Source organism: Lepisosteus oculatus, chromosome 1, assembly GCF_040954835.1.
Source record: "Lepisosteus oculatus isolate fLepOcu1 chromosome 1, fLepOcu1.hap2, whole genome shotgun sequence".
Classification (NCBI taxonomy): domain Eukaryota; kingdom Metazoa; phylum Chordata; class Actinopteri; order Semionotiformes; family Lepisosteidae; genus Lepisosteus; species Lepisosteus oculatus.
The window spans coordinates 53,268,951-53,285,191 of NC_090696.1; the positions used below are offsets into that span (position 1 = coordinate 53,268,951).

A 16,241-nucleotide genomic window follows, 5' to 3' on the forward strand; every position below is an offset into this window, starting at 1 on the left:
TATTGTGTATTCGGCCAAACAGAAGCACCCTCCCTGCAATTAGGAGGATGGTTCTAACAAAAGAAAGTTACAGCTGACCTTTTATAGACTTAATTGATAAGGAAGACAAAGAGCTTAAGTGTCAAAAAAGTGTCTCTTCTCTTATCAAAAGCATATACATTTAATGTTGCAACTGGTGTTTTGCTGAACATGTGCAGAGAAAGAATTCAACGTCATCCAATACAGGATTACAGGAGAGCCAAAGCCTATCCTGGCAAGGCAAAATACATCCTGGACGCCAGGCCATCACAGAGCACACACACAGACACAAACACGGACACACTGACCAAAGCCAACTTTCCCAGAAGCCAATTAACCTACCAGTATCTTTGGACTGTGGGAAGAAACCCACACAAACACTGGAATAACATACAAATTTCATTCAGTTAGCACCCTAGGAATTAAACCCAGGTCCCAAGCATTGCCAGGCAACAAAGATAACAACTGTTTCACTGTGCCACCCAGAGTTAATACTAACTAAAAATTTTATCACCGTCCATCTGAAGTTGGACATACAAATACTGCACATTACCAACTCTTCAATGTAACTCCTTCACAACACTGAATCACCCACATTGGATCAAAAGAACCAGATTGATACTCCATTAAATGTACCTATGCTATCACCCACATACAAAACATGGCTTTGCAACTTATGTCTGAACCAACATTGCCCAAGCAAACCATATGGCAACAACCACATATTCTGACATCATAGTGCTTGATGATTTACACATGGAACTCCCAGTTACAGCTGGGAACCACAAATGCTGCCTTCCCTTCCTCACCCATCTAAGTGGCAGACTTTAACAGTCTGGGTATACCAACTAAGGTAACAGTGAGGTACCTGTAGACTGGGCTGGCACTTATTCATGAACCCAAACAACGACCCCATTCAAGTTTTTTCCCATTCCATCTGGCTGGCCTGTATTGGGTAAGATCCCTAGATAGAACATCCTTCCCTATACAGAGCCTCGTCACAACAATTTTCCACACAGCCAGCACTCCTCTATACTCAGCCACTCAGGGCTTCATATTCTCAATAGTCAACAGAATCAACAGATTCAGTGCTTTTATATATCGCCTTTAAAGGTGGCTTCTCAAAACGCTTTACAGAATAAAAACAACAATAACAGCAACAACAACAATATTGTATTTCATTGCACTTTGAAAACCAAGTAATAACTTAACTATATGTGCAAACGTTTTATGATATGTCGCTGTTGTGAATGTCTGTGGAGTGTATCTTATTTGCATGTCTATCCCTCAATTCAATTCAATTCAAGGTGCTTTATTAGCATGACAGAGTGGTACAATCGGTGTTGGGTATTTACTTTGCTTTGAGATTCCACTTTTAAAGGTGATATATAAAATCAAGGCTTTAACTTGCTTTAACTCCACAATGTATTTAAAAAATAAAAACAATTACAATCTAATCTTTCCACGTTTGATCCCAAGATCCCAAGAAAAATAAATCAAAATGGGGAGAAAGCTATGCTGAAAGTTTATTAAGATACTTAGAAGACAAAGATATCAATTTATGTTGCACTTGTCTGATTGTGAATCAAAAAACACATATATTTAAACACGCGTTTATGATTTAAATCAAAACTCGATTCAAATCAATATAAATGTTTATTTTGTAACGCATAGGTGACTATTCATTGTTATTAAAATGACTTAAATTCGATCATGTTGTGATATTTAGAAATATAAATTTGTTTGGTGCGAGTGAGGTTTTATTTAATCTCTGACCAAGGGAAACGATTCATTTTTTCAAAGAAATGTTTATTAAAAAAAAAGGTCATGGTTCCACAGTGGGATTCGATCACAGACTGTGTGACATGGGAGTCAGGAACCTAACTCACAGCGCCACCGGCAAGGTCACATGTTGCGGTACATGAATATAATTATATCGTTATTAATTTCTTTAGATACGCGATTCCATATTATACTCCCTTTTAATCAAATTCTAAAAGTATGCTTGTTGACTCCTGTATCACGTTAGTTAAAGACTTCGATGCTTAAAATGTTTAGGGAGAAATGGAATACTGGTGTGTATGTTTTCTTTAAAGTACCGAGACCAGCCATATACTGTATGTTAAAGTTCCAAAATTAATATCGTTTATGGCCTTCACACGCGTTGCAGTATGCTCCTATTCTTTTTATGCTCAGGCACTAAGATTTCCCTTCAGTGGTAAAATTCCATATAAATATTCAATACTTAAACGGGCACAGTTAAGACATTAAATATACATATACATACTGTATACAGTACAGTTTGCATACGGTAATATGTTTATGTTCCTAAATCAATCCCTTTTTTGATCATGTGAAAGTTATAGTGAATCGATTCTCAAAAATTACTGTACTTTGCATGATTGGAAACAAATGCGTGATTGCGAAATGCTGTGGTGTTACTTTTACAAAGACGGTCAATGAAAAAAAGAATGTGGACCAGGGCAATACTTTGCGTTTACACTTACAGCTTGTCCAAGGTCATTCATTATTAATACTATTAGTAATATCTGCGTTAAAGACTTTGATGGCGACAGCTCAAACATGAGAAGTTGAGCTTTATTAGCTCCACCTTGCGGAAATTCCGGATACTATTATTTTGCTTGCGGTATTATAGGAGAATTTACAGTAACTCGCGGTAGACTGCGTACAGCGCACCGGAAAATAATGTGGTATCGCCGCGCATTTTGAATGGCTGCATCTGTACGTACTATCCCTATGTCTCCGAACACCTGATCATCTACTGTAAAGCTTTCAGTGCTTTGTTTGTGTATATTCCAATTGCAGCAGGGGCAGGGTATGTGGGGAAAGGTTTAGGCTGCAATTGAAAGGGCGTTTTTATTTTTCACACCTGAAACATTGTTTTTTCTGAAAGCGTTTTCTTTCTTCTTTAGCCAATCTTTTCCTGAATACGCATGCTTACACAGCTCCCTACGTGAATTGTCATTCTTGACTGAGAAAGCTTTTGGGAACTTAACAACCATTTTTATTTTAAACAAATTGTAAATATGATGTTTACATTGGTGTTTTAACTAATTGTTCACTTATGGAGTATGGAGGAGTGTCAGCTGTCAAGGAGAGCTCCACCCTTCCCCCCACGGACAGACTGACAAAGCAATTGGGAAGTGTTAACTATCCAGCCATTGCAAGCCACTGCAGCAGCCATAAATAAATAAAAAATACACTTTTTTTTTGTCCTGATGGTAACTGTAACAAATTGTCATGTTTCACATCCTTGCAAAACAATCATGACATCTCATCCAATCACAGGTTTGATGTTTTTTTTTTATTTTGTGTAAGGTAGAGTTAACAGCTTCAGATTTAAAAGGTTGTAAATAATTTCTTCTATGTTGCATTAACATTGGAATGTTGTTAAAAGTGTAAAAAGAGGCAATACACAACGTGTCTCCTCCATAACTCTTCAGTTTACAGAGAAATTCCGCCATAGCCCAAGAACATTGTCCAATAATACTCTTCTAATTTCTAGATTAGCAGGATTTGTGCGATAAGCGCATTGTTTAATGCGGATGACATTACCCACGTCTATATCATTGTACAGAGCACACTTCTATAAATTGAAGGTTGTGAAAACAGTGAGTGACAAATCACCCCAAACAAAATACAATTTTAAAACACAAGCAGTTTTAAATTATTCATTGTTATTAATAAATCACATAGCTTCAAACATGTTGGGATATTTAGAGATATCAAAAATGTCAATATATGCAGTGCTTTTTTGCAGATACAGAGCTCCCAAAACTTAGTACAGAAGACAGAAACATTCTTGAGTCATCTCTCACTCTATCAGAAGTTAAAGAAGCAATTGCTTCCTTTTCTCACGATATTAATCACCTGGACCTGATGGATATACAGCTGAGTTCTACCAGACATTTCAGTCGATACTTCGATATCTTACTGCAAACATTTAATAATATGTGGTTAACAGACACGACTTCACTTTCATTTAGGGAGTCTTTAATAACCCTTCTATATAGGAAGCGTAAAGATCCATCATTGTGTAGTAGTTACCGCCTAATAAGCTAAATGAACTAGGACAATAAGTTTCTAGCTATAGAACTTGCTAATCAGTTAGGTAAGGTGCTTCCAAAAATCATTTATCCAGATCAAAGAGGATTTATGAAAAATAGATATTCTTCAGATAATACAAGAAAGCTGTTTAATTTGATTCATCATGCTAAACTCAGTAAATCAAAATCAGCTATATGCACACTGGATGCTGAGAAGGCCTTTGAAAGAGTTGAATGGAAATACTCATTTAATGTGCTAAAATTGTTTGGTTATGGCCCATATTTTAATAAATGGGTTGGAATCTTATATCGCAGTCAACAGGCATCTACAGTGACTAACAGCTGTATATCCAAACCTTTCTGTTTATATAGAGGCACCAAACAAGAGTGTCCTATTTCACCTTTACTATTTAATTTAGCACTCGAACCTTTAGCCTGCAAAATAAGAGCATCAGCCCAGATATAAGGTATAGGTGTTCATAAAACTCTCAGCAGCAGTAGATGTCATTGAATGTTTTGGCAAGATGTCAGGTTATAAGGTCAACTGGAGCAGAACGGAGCTTATGTAACTCAATTCATTATCATTGAATCATAAGATTGCTCACCCAGAGTTACAACAGAGATAGGGTATCTGGGGCTGCCAAAGATGTTAATTTAAGAGACTTGTTAAAATAAATGGGGACATACTCAGATAGAAATGTTTACCTATTTCCATGTGGGCCTAGAATTAATATAGTCAAGATGCCAACACTACCTAAAGTAAATTATACACTGAGAATGGTACCTTTAAAGATTGACAAGAAATGGTTTGAGGCACTGCATAAAATGATTACATCTTTGGACTGAAAAGGGAAAAAAGCTTGTTGTTCTTTTGAAAGAAAGTGCAGCAAAAAATAAAGGTGGGTTAGACCTACCTAATTTCTACAATTATTACTTGGCATTTGGCTCAGTTCAAGCAAAGGTGATTTAAATCAGAAATAGTAAAGGATTGGGTACAAACAGAGCATGATACAGCATCGGAGCTAGGTATCTCCTTAGAAAGTTTGTATTATAGCAAGGCATATCCTAAATATTTAATTGAAACATCAATTGGGTCTTCTTTTAAAATATTAAAAAGCTGCAAAAAAAACTTATCTTATGACACTTCATTATCAGTACATCAAGCATTATTTAGATCACCAAGACTAACTATACTGTCTTGGTATAGTACGGAATCAAGTAGGTGTTAGTAAATTGGGTCATATGATTAGAGATAACAAATTGTTGTCCTTTTCTGAATTATGTCATCAAACATCTCTTGCAGCAAAATACATTTTAAATTACTCAAAACATAAAAGTTTACTGTCTAAAACCTTTCTGTTAAGTGATTTAAAACAAGTAATGGATCATTACTGCTGTAAACTATTGCTAATAAACTATAGACTAATATACAAGTGAAGGCTTGAACATTTTACAACCTTCTTAATGCAAGGTCAGACAAGTATTTTGATAGGTGTGCATCTCAGTGGACAGCTGATCTCTGTGTAGGGTCAGAGTGTAAACATAAAAAATAAAAGAGGTCCCCCAAAGGTTGGGGGGTAGAGGTAGGTAAAAAACAATGTCAATATAGTGTCCATAATATTTGCTATTTTAGTTTTTCAAATAAATGTTTATTTGTTCAAAGAAAACTCATATCGACAGCTGGGTTCGAATCCCCTACCTCCAGCATGCAAGGCACACGCCTAAGACATTACACCAACGCGCCACTTAACAACTTAAGCTGTACCTGAATAGGGCAGGCAAAAAGTTTCCAAGTAATCACGGGTGAATGAGTTAAACTGATGGAGATGTTTACAAAGAAAGCGGTCCACATTAATACTTTGAGCTTACAACCTGTCCAAGGTCACTCATTATTAATACTATTAATAATATCTTCCATATCACATCAAAATTGGAACATTTTAACAAGTGTATGAGGCAATACACAACGTGTCTGCTCTATAACTGTACAGAATAATTTCCGCAGAGTTACACAACTTCATCTCAACATAGTAAACAACAGTCACTGGCTTATTTGAAGGTGTAACACATCTCCACTGTCATAGTACGGTTTCAACATTCTGTACTGTTTCAACATTGCTGTACATGTAATTGGAGTAAGTTATCCATTACCACGATAAGAACAATACAAGCTTTACAAAAAATGAATGTCAAAATGTTTCCAAAATGTACTAAATAATTTCCAAAATATTTTAGCTGTTTAGTTACACTACTCCATATTAATATTACTATCAAGTGGTATTAAATCAGTACAACTTTTTTTTTTACAGTAACAGCAAGTGGTGTTCTTACTACGTACGTATTCTTAGAAAAGGATAAAACATTATAACTTTTTATGAAAAACAGAATATAAGCTTAATAATGTTAGAACAAGCATGTTAAACCCAGGACCAATCTAAGTTACCAAGTTAAAGACTTGATGCAAAAAATTAATGCATAATTAAAATATTTATGATGAAGGTGGAAGGTTGTGTACTTTTGTCCAACTGTGCAATCTTGCTTTTATAAAATATACCGGCTTTTTAATGTTTAATGAATAACATGCTGTAATACACAGTTTAAAATTATTAAAAATCTAAAGAGAATACAACTTAAATTCTTAACTGGAAAAAGATTGTCCCTCAGCAGTGACCGGGATTCGAAAGCGGGCGTTTTCTGGCCCAAATGCTGTACATGAGACGTTAAGCTTAATTAGCACCACATGCGGTATGATGCGCCATGCTCACTGCATTTTAATGCCGAGTACCTCGCAAATTTGGAATGGCTGGATCTGTAAACAAGTTATTTTCTGTTTATATTTTACATTTAGTATAATTTTCTGAGGCTGCGTTCTCCTGATTTGGGTTGCTTGATTTGTGCTGAGAGACAGGTCCATAAAAATAGTGCTTGATGTATTCTACCATTTTTGCTTCAGAAATTTGTCAATGCAATAGTTGGCTTTTTGTAGTACATTCATATCAATGTTACATTAATTCTTGTAAAAAACAGCATGTAACACTGTTACTAGCTGTTAGCATCTGTTTAGTAAACATTAAAAAAACACATATTTCACTGATTTAAGAATAAAACAAATTCAAAATTCCTAAACATCATGTCAGCATATAAATCACAACTATATAACATACTAAAAAAATGTAATACATATACAGATCTGCATTATAAACATGATTCATCTCCTCAGTTGGACATTAAATTAACCATATTTTGGTTAATTTTTAGATCAAACCATTTCATGATTTTTGTCAGTACTGCATGGGTTTGTGAAGTTACACTTGGTATTCAAGTTATTCATATTTATTTTATGGTTTATGGAAATAACATTTTTTTTCAGAGAATGATAAACAAATACAAAAGAAATGCATGCAAAGTACATTATCTAACGGAGGACATATTAATATGAACAATAAGCTGTTGTGAAACTAGCCTCAAAACAATTCATTAAATGAATGGACATTGATCCAACACAAGGAAGGGTATACCTGCATCAGTTTTGTATCATGCCCTGTGTAGACAACAATCCCATGAACCCACTGGGTATTTCTCAGCTGGGCTCCCCGCAGAAGAATCTGATCTGGACCCAGGGGTACAGTGCTGGAATTGAAAACAAAGTAACAATAGTAATATTTTTAGCAAAACCAGTTTCCTAACTCAAGGTGCTTGCGCTTTTGACCATAGACAAATTCCACACTTTATTCAGACTTCCTCAAGGCAGCATTTTAAATTTTCTATTTTTCTATTTCTATTTAATTATGCTGAAATATTTTATGCATCAAAGTCTTTATGGAAGATATTACTAATAGTATTAAATTTGAACTTTTTGTGATATTTAGAAATACCAACAAATTCAATATATGGTCAATAATATTTATTATCAGTAATAACAACAGAAGTAGCAGCTTCAAATTATTCATTGTTCTTAATAAATGACCTAGCTTCAAACATGTTGTGATATTTAGAAATATAAAAAAATGTCAATATACAGATGTAGCCATTCAAAATGGGCGGTAAAAACCCGCGGTACAGTAACCTACCCGCAGGGCACCGGAGGGCACCGCGGTAAGTGATTGGCTGGCCAAAATGACCGACAGGGGCACTCGTGGTGCATTGGTTGGTAGTGAAAAGATTTAATCATTTAATGTCTTTACTGTGCACATTTTAATCCACTTAGTTTTGAATATTTATATGGAATTTTACCACTAAAGGGAAATTTTAGTAGCTGAGCATAAAAAGAAGAGGAGCATAACGCATCTGAAGGTCATAAACAATATTAATTTAGGAACATAAACATTACTGTATGTACATAAACTGTACTGTGTATAGCTGGTCTTGAGAGTTTAAAGAAAAAATACACACCAGTCTTCCATTTCTCCCTAAACATTTTAAGCATGAAAGTTTTATGAAATGGTACCCAAATATGTGATTCCTGTATAGAATGAATTTTAATTTTTAAAAATTATTTAACACGAAAATTAAGCTGTTTACATCTTCCGCCTGAGAACAGGCACCCGTTGCTACCCAACGCAGAAACACAGCCACTAACTAGCAAAACGAGGACATTAGCTAGCCAATAGGATAAAGAAATAAATGATTATTTTGTTTATTTCTTTTGCACATTTATTTGAACATTTCCATCGATTGTACAAGCACTTGGAAACTGTCCAATCCCTAGTTCATCAGGCATTTTACCGGTCTGGCGCCGGTCTGTGTCTTCTAGGATATAATGCCAGCGAACTCTTGTTTTTATGTCCACTATAACAGACAATCTCCTTTGCTTTTAACCGAGCGTTTAATAATTTCCTAAAATGAAAATGATTTACTTTATTTCCCTCACGGGATCAATAAAAGTATCTATCATCTGTCTAAACTATGGGACAGAATTCTGGGGTCTCCCCATACCAGAGATTATGGTAGGGCTTCAGAATGGTGATTGGCTGACACCATCTGACACCCCTCCGATTGGAGAAAAAAGACATGCTGGTTTGCTATACATACAGTACTGTACCAGGAAGAGGATTTCTTTCTATTCAAAACGTGTATTTTAAAAGTATAAGAAGTAAAAACCTTACAGCGTACACAGATTTCGTTATCTTTGTCTTATGCATAATAATGTTCACCGCTCTGTCTAGCAAATTAATAATGTAACGCTTACGGCCAACAGGCACTGTGTAAGAGCCGGCGTACCAGAGCAGGTGACGTCACCGCCCCTTCCCTGTGATAGCAGGACTACAGCTACTGGGCTGTAAAGAGATCTCTCTTTGGCTACTTTACGAGTACAACCCCCTCTCTGCCGGAGTGCTGGCTGTGACGAATTAAACCGGTTTCACAGGTATTTTCAAAGTAGGAAGTACAGTGTTAATGGAATCGCTTTAACATGCTAATGTGTTGGTTTAACAGTCCGGGAGACACCCAAATTATAATGTAACATGCCACTGTTTGTGCATGAACAAAGTTATACTGCAATTTTCCTTAGATACGCGATTAAAAAAAATAAATGTTTTGAATCCCCGGCGGAACACACTCCATAAGAATCACCTCTTTTATACAGTATATCGCCTTTAAACACATATATTTAAACACGTGTTTACGATTTAAATCAAAACGCGATTCAAATCAATATAAATGTTTATTTTGTAACGCATAGGTGACTATTCATTGTTATTAAAAAGACTTAAATTCGATCATGTTGTGATATTTAGAAATATAAATTTGTTTGGTGCGAGTGAGGTTTTATTTAATCTCTGACCAAGGGAAACGTTTCATTTTTTCAAAGAAATGTTTGTTAAAAAATAATGTCATAGTTCCATGGGATTCAATCACAGACCATGTGACATGGGAGTCAGGAAACTAACACACAGCGCCACCAGATTTGATAACGCTATAAAAACGCTATAAAATAATGTGACTAGGCACAGAACAAGTTTACAGCACAGTACAAAAATAAATGCTGACCATGACTTTAGAAGCATAAATTGCCTTACACTCAATTTAAACACAAGCTGTCTTTAGCCCTCTAAGCTGGTTCATACAGAAATGTAGAGATCCAGGCTCAGAACACACAGCTTCATTAGCGAATACATATGCAGGACAACTAGAGAAGACGTTTTACAGAGGATGGATTTTTAGAAACATCCCATCAGTGACATCACTGAAGTCAAGGTACCGTAACTGTCGTGTGGATAGTTTCACAAGAATCAGACAAAGGTTTAAGTATCGCTTGTTCTAGATAAAAATGCAAAAAAAAACCAACAACCCATAATGTACTTCTTTGCGGCTCTGTTTGCCCAAATCATATATTCACAACGTGAAATCTAGAAAATAATATTACATAACCAAAATCCGCAATATGGAAACAGAACCTGTGTAATTGTTGATAGATGATGTACTCGTAACATTTTTACAAGACGAACTACAGCATTTAAAAAATGACTTGTATGTACTTGATATCTCTAATCAATCCACGGCGACATTGTTAAAAGCAGAGTCCCAGCACAAAACGAAACTAAAACGCATACCGTTTCGCGCTTCTTATTAGTTGCTCAAAAGTAATTAGACGGTATGAAATGCATAATATAAACCTAGAAACATATACGTGAGCAGTATTTACGCACTGTAGTATCGGTGTTAAGACATACCTCTCAAATACTGTAAATCAAGTTAAAAATATCTCAAGACCGATTCTGGTCATAATGAAACCATGTTTCGTGTATGTTTTCTTTAAAGTACCGAGACCAGCCATATACTGTATGTTTATGTTCCAAAATTAATATCGTTTATGGCCTTCACACGCGTTGCAGTATGCTCCTATTCTTTTTATGCTCAGCTACTAAGATTTCCCTTCAGTGGTAAAATTAGATATGAATATTCAATACTTAAACGGGCACAGTAAAGACATTAAATATACATATACATACTGTATACAGTACAGTTTTCATACGGTAATATATTTATGTTCCTAAATCAATCTCTTTTATGAGCATGTGAAAGGCATGGTGAATCGATTCTCAAAAATTACTGTACTTTGCATGATTGGAAACAAATGCGTGATTGCGAAATGCTGTGGTGTTACTTTTACAAAGACGGTCAATGAAAAAAAGAATGTTGACCAGGGCAATACTTTGAGTTTACACTTACAGCTTGTCCAAGGTCATTCATTATTAATACTATTAGTAATATCTTCGTTAAAGACTTTGATGGCCACGGCTCAAACATGAGAGGTTGAGCTTTATTAGCTCCACCTTGCGGAAATTCCGGATACTATTATTTTGCTTGTCGTATTATAGGAGAATTTATGGTAACTAGCGGTATTTACCGGTAACTACCGGTAACTTGCGGTAGACTGCATACAGCGTACCGGAAAATAATGCGGTATCTCCCGCGCATTTTGAATGGCTGCATCTGTAGTGTCCATAATATTTGCTATTCTAGTTTTTCAAAGAAAGGTTTATTTGTTAAAAGAGCTGAGTTTGATCCTATGACGCCTGGCACACAAGGTACACGCTTAAGCCATCACACCACAGACATCACGTGAAAAGGAGTGAAACTTAAGCACACATATCCATAGAAACGGTATTATACTACTATTTGAGCTACAGTATATGAATATAATTATATTGTTATTAATTTCTTTAGATACGTGATTACATATTATATTCCCTTTTAATGAAATTCTAAAAGTATGGTTTTGTTTACTCTGATAACAAGCGTATTTGCCGAAAAGGTGAAACATTATAACTTTTTACAAAGTATATAAACTTAATATAGTCAGAAGGAGCATGTAAAAACGTTTCCAATAACCACATGTAAAACTTTGATGCTTAAAATGTTTAGAAAGAAAGTGGAATACTGGTGTGTATATTTTCTTTAAAATACCAATACCAGCCATATACAGTTTACATAATATGTTTATGTTCCTAAATTGATATAGTTTATGACCATCAGATGCGTTATGCTCCTCTTCTTTTTATGCGCAGCTACAAAAATTTCAGTTTAGTTGTAAAATTCCATATAAATATTCAATACTAAGCGGATTTAACCATGCACAGTAAAAAGATTAAATGATTAAATCTTTTCACTAATGACCAATACACCACGAATGCCCCTGTTAGTCATTTTGGCCAGCCAATCACGTACCGTAGTACAATGCAATGACTTATGGGTAATTTCTTGCTGTACGGGTTTGTACCGCGTATTTTGAATGGCTGCCTATGTAGATGAATCCTGTTTCTCAAATCTTTTAGCCAGAATGGTTGCATATATTTTATATTCCACATTAAGGATTGGGACTAGTCTGAATGATCATCAATCCAGTCTTTTCCCTCCTTAGGGATAACTGAGATGATAGCTTCTCTCCATGATAGAGACATTTTTCTGTCAATTAACGTTGAGTTGCAAGCTGAAAGGAGATATAATATTAACCCAGTTCAGTACATTTTATACCATTCTGAATTAAAACTATCAGTGTCAGGTGATTTATTAGCTCTGAGCCTCATAATTGCACAGTTCAATTATTCCGGTCTTATCATTGCTTTTAATGTTTTAATTATTTTGTTCTTCAGTAAGAAATGGTAATCAAAGTGATTCCAAAAAAAGCATCAATATGTTCTTCACTTTCTGAATGAGGTTGTGGATTAATTTTCTGTAATATTTAGTCAAAGTGTTTTGGATTTCTTCCCATTTAAATACAGATGCAGCCATTCAAAATGGGTGAGGTATTTTGCGGCATACCGCGACACGCCCACCGGGGTATCACGCAGTTCACGTGTGTCACGTGACTAACTATCTGGCGTCGCCTTGTAAAACCGCCAGGGGGAGCTTAACCTCTCATGTACAGCATTTGAGCCTTTAATTTTGAACTGTGTATTACAGCATGTTAATCATCAGTCATTAAAATGTTGGTATATTTTATGAAAGCAAGATTGCTCAGTTGGACAAAAGTACACAACCTACCTTTATCAGAAATATTTATGCATCAAAGCCTTTACTGAAGATATTACTAATAGTATTAATAATGGATTACTTTGGACAAGCTGTATACTCAAAGTATAATTTCTTTAGCACATTTGTACAAGCACTTGGAATCTGTCCAAGCCATACTTTATCAGGCATTTTGTTTTACTTCAACGGGCATAAAAACTTCCTTGCTTTTAACAGGGCGTTTCATAATTTCTAACTACGAAAATGATTTAAAATGCGACACCTATCATTCAACTAGAGCTTAAAATATCACAAGGATCCTCAAGAGCACAGCAAAGAGTGTATTAAAAGACACTTGTATTTATCAACGCTTTCTTTTCCGTATACCAGATTTTATAGAACCACTTCAGAGGGGTGTTCCAGGAATCGGCACTTTAAAGAAAAAAATACACACCAGTATTCCATTTCTCCCTAAACATTGTAAGCTTCGAAGTCTTTAACTAACGTGATACCGGAGTCAACAACCATACTTGATTAATTTGATTAAAAGGGAATATAATATGGAATCGCGTATCTCAAGAAATTAATAACGATATCATTATATTCATGTTGCAAAAGAACTGCAACGGACATAAAAACTCCCTTGCTTTTAAAAGAGCGTTCCATAATTTCTAACTACGAAAATGCCAGGTGAAAGGATTTGTAAACATATTTTGTTAAAGCAAGTCAGTTTTTTCCGCAACACGTAAAATACATTTTTCCAAGAAAGTTTAGCCTTTGTCACTAATGAAACCGCTAAATAAAGACATAAATATAGAAATCTTAAGATTTGTTTTATTTAATGTTGGTAGCAGGATGAACTATCAGAGTGTATATTTTGTTGCAGAGTTGCTGCAAGATGTTGACAGTGAAAAAGGTATTTAGAAATGAGTTATTTCAAGATGAAAAAGAAAACATACACGAAACATGGTTTCATTATGACCAGAATCGGTCTTGAGATATTTTTAACTTGATTTACAGTATTTGAGAGGTATGTTTTAACACCGATACTACAGTGCTTAAGTAATGCTCACGTATATGTTTCTAGGTTTATATTATGCATTTCATACGGTCAAATTACTTTTGAGCAACTAATAAGAAGCGCGAAACGTTATGCGTTTTAGTTTCGTTTTGTGCTGGGACCCGTGGATTGATTAGAGATATCAAGTACATACAAGTCATTTTTTAAATGTTGTAGTTTGTCTTGAAAAAATATTACGAGTACATCATCTATCAACAATTACACAGGTTCTGTTTCCATATTGCGGATTTTGGTTACGTAATATTATTTTCTAGATTTCAGGTTGTGAATATATGATTTGGGCAAACAGAGCCGCAAAGAAGTACATTATTGGTTGTTGTTTTTTTTTGCAGTTTTATCTAGAACAAGCGATGCTTAAACCTTTGTCTGATTCTTGTGAAACTATCCACACGACAGTTACAGTACCTAGGAGTTGACTTCAGTGATGTCACTGATGGGATGTTTCTAAAAATCCATCCTCTGTAAAACGTCTTCTCTAGTTGTCCTGCATATGTATTCGCTAATGAAGCTGTGTGTTCTGAGCCTGGATCTCTACATTTCTGTATGAACCAGCTTAAAGGGCTAAAGACAGCTTGTGTTTAAATTGAGTGTAAGGCAATTTATGCTTCTAAAGTCATGGTCAGCATTTATTTTTGTACTGTGCTGTAAACTTGTTCTGTGCCAAGTCACATTATTTTATAGCGTTTTTATAGCGTTATCAAATCCGGTGGCGCTGTGTGTTAGTTTACTGACTCCCATGTCACATGATCTGTGATTGAAACCTGTAAAACCGGTTTAATTCGTCACAGCCAGCACTCTTCAGGTGTGAGGGTATCTGCTCAGAATGAAACGCTAAAATGTTTGTGTATATTCTAATGGTAGTGGGGGCAGGGTGTGTGGGAACAGGTTTGGTTGAAATTGCATTGGAGATCTATGTTCTTCACACCTGAAACATTTTCTCTGAAAGCATTTTCTTCGCAGTTTAACCGATCTTGTTACAGCATGTTACAGTTTACTATTATTAACCATATTAATTTTAAGTGCTTAATGTAAAATCTTGTAAAAATATATTTTCATTGTTCAAATATACATTAAGTCTGACTATCATATAATAAGTTAAATACAAAACTAAAGAAAAAATAGGGTTAAATATAATTCAAAATATTTTGCTAACGTTAACTGTTTATGAATAATAAAATGTATTAACTAAGGAGTAGGATGGCACAGTTGTTAGTATGTTTTTTGTTTTGTTTCTTTTTCATAAATACAACAGTAGTACCTGATGTCTCAGTGGCTTTCAAAATTAAATTATGCATGCAAACCTGTGAACTAGAAAGATAACTAAGATATCCATCCATTATATTCCATAATATCCATGAAATATATGGCGCTGAAATATGTGTGACGCAGTGGTGGCCTGACACGGTGAGGTGCCCTGGCAGCTGTATGATGCAGTGGTGGCCTGGCACGGTGAGGTGCGCTTGCAGCTATGTGACGCAGTGGTGGCCTGGCACGGTGAGGTGCGCTGGCAGCTGTGTGATGCAGTGGTGGTCGGGTATGTAGAGGTGCACTGGCAGCTGTGTGTTGTGACGCAGTGGTGGCCTGGCACGGTGAGGTGCGCTGACAGCTGTGTGGTGTGACGCAGTGGTGGCCTGGTACGGTGAGGTGCGCTGGCAGCTGTGTGGTGTGACGCTGTGGTGGCCTGGCATGGTGAGGTGCGCTGGCAGCTGTGTGATGCAGTGGTGGCCGGGCACGGTGAGGTGCCCTGGCAGCTGTATGATGCAGTGGTGGCCTGGCACGGTGAGGTGCGCTTGCAGCTATGTGATGCAGTGGTGGCCTGGCACGGTGAGGTGCGCTGGCAGCTGTGTGATGCAGTGGTGGTCGGGTATGTAGAGGTGCACTGGCAGCTGTGTGTTGTGACGCAGTGGTGGCCTGGCACGGTGAGGTGCGCTGGCATATAATGAATATATTCATGTGCATCCAACACACAGTTCAACGCTAGCAACTACACAAAATCTAAAATATGAGCTCTACTTGCCACTTACAATACCAACAGTACACGGTGAGGTGCGCTGGCAGCAGTGTGATGCAGTGGTGGCCTGGCACGGTGAGGTGCGCTGGCAGCTGGGTGGTGTGACGCAGTG

At 36.2% G+C, this 16,241-nt stretch overlaps 1 protein-coding gene across 6 annotated transcripts in view; it reads right to left on the reverse strand.

Annotated features, from left to right (window-relative positions):
• Positions 1-16,241, reverse strand: part of atp8a1 (ATPase phospholipid transporting 8A1) — a 330,133-nt gene that overhangs the window by 200,074 nt on the left and 113,818 nt on the right. For all 6 annotated transcript variants that reach the window (XM_069190605.1, XM_015345307.2, XM_015345310.2 and 3 more), the window contains one exon: positions 7,604-7,715. In XM_069190605.1, coding sequence (XP_069046706.1) covers positions 7,604-7,715 — 112 coding nt within the window. The remainder of the gene's footprint in view (positions 1-7,603; positions 7,716-16,241) is intronic.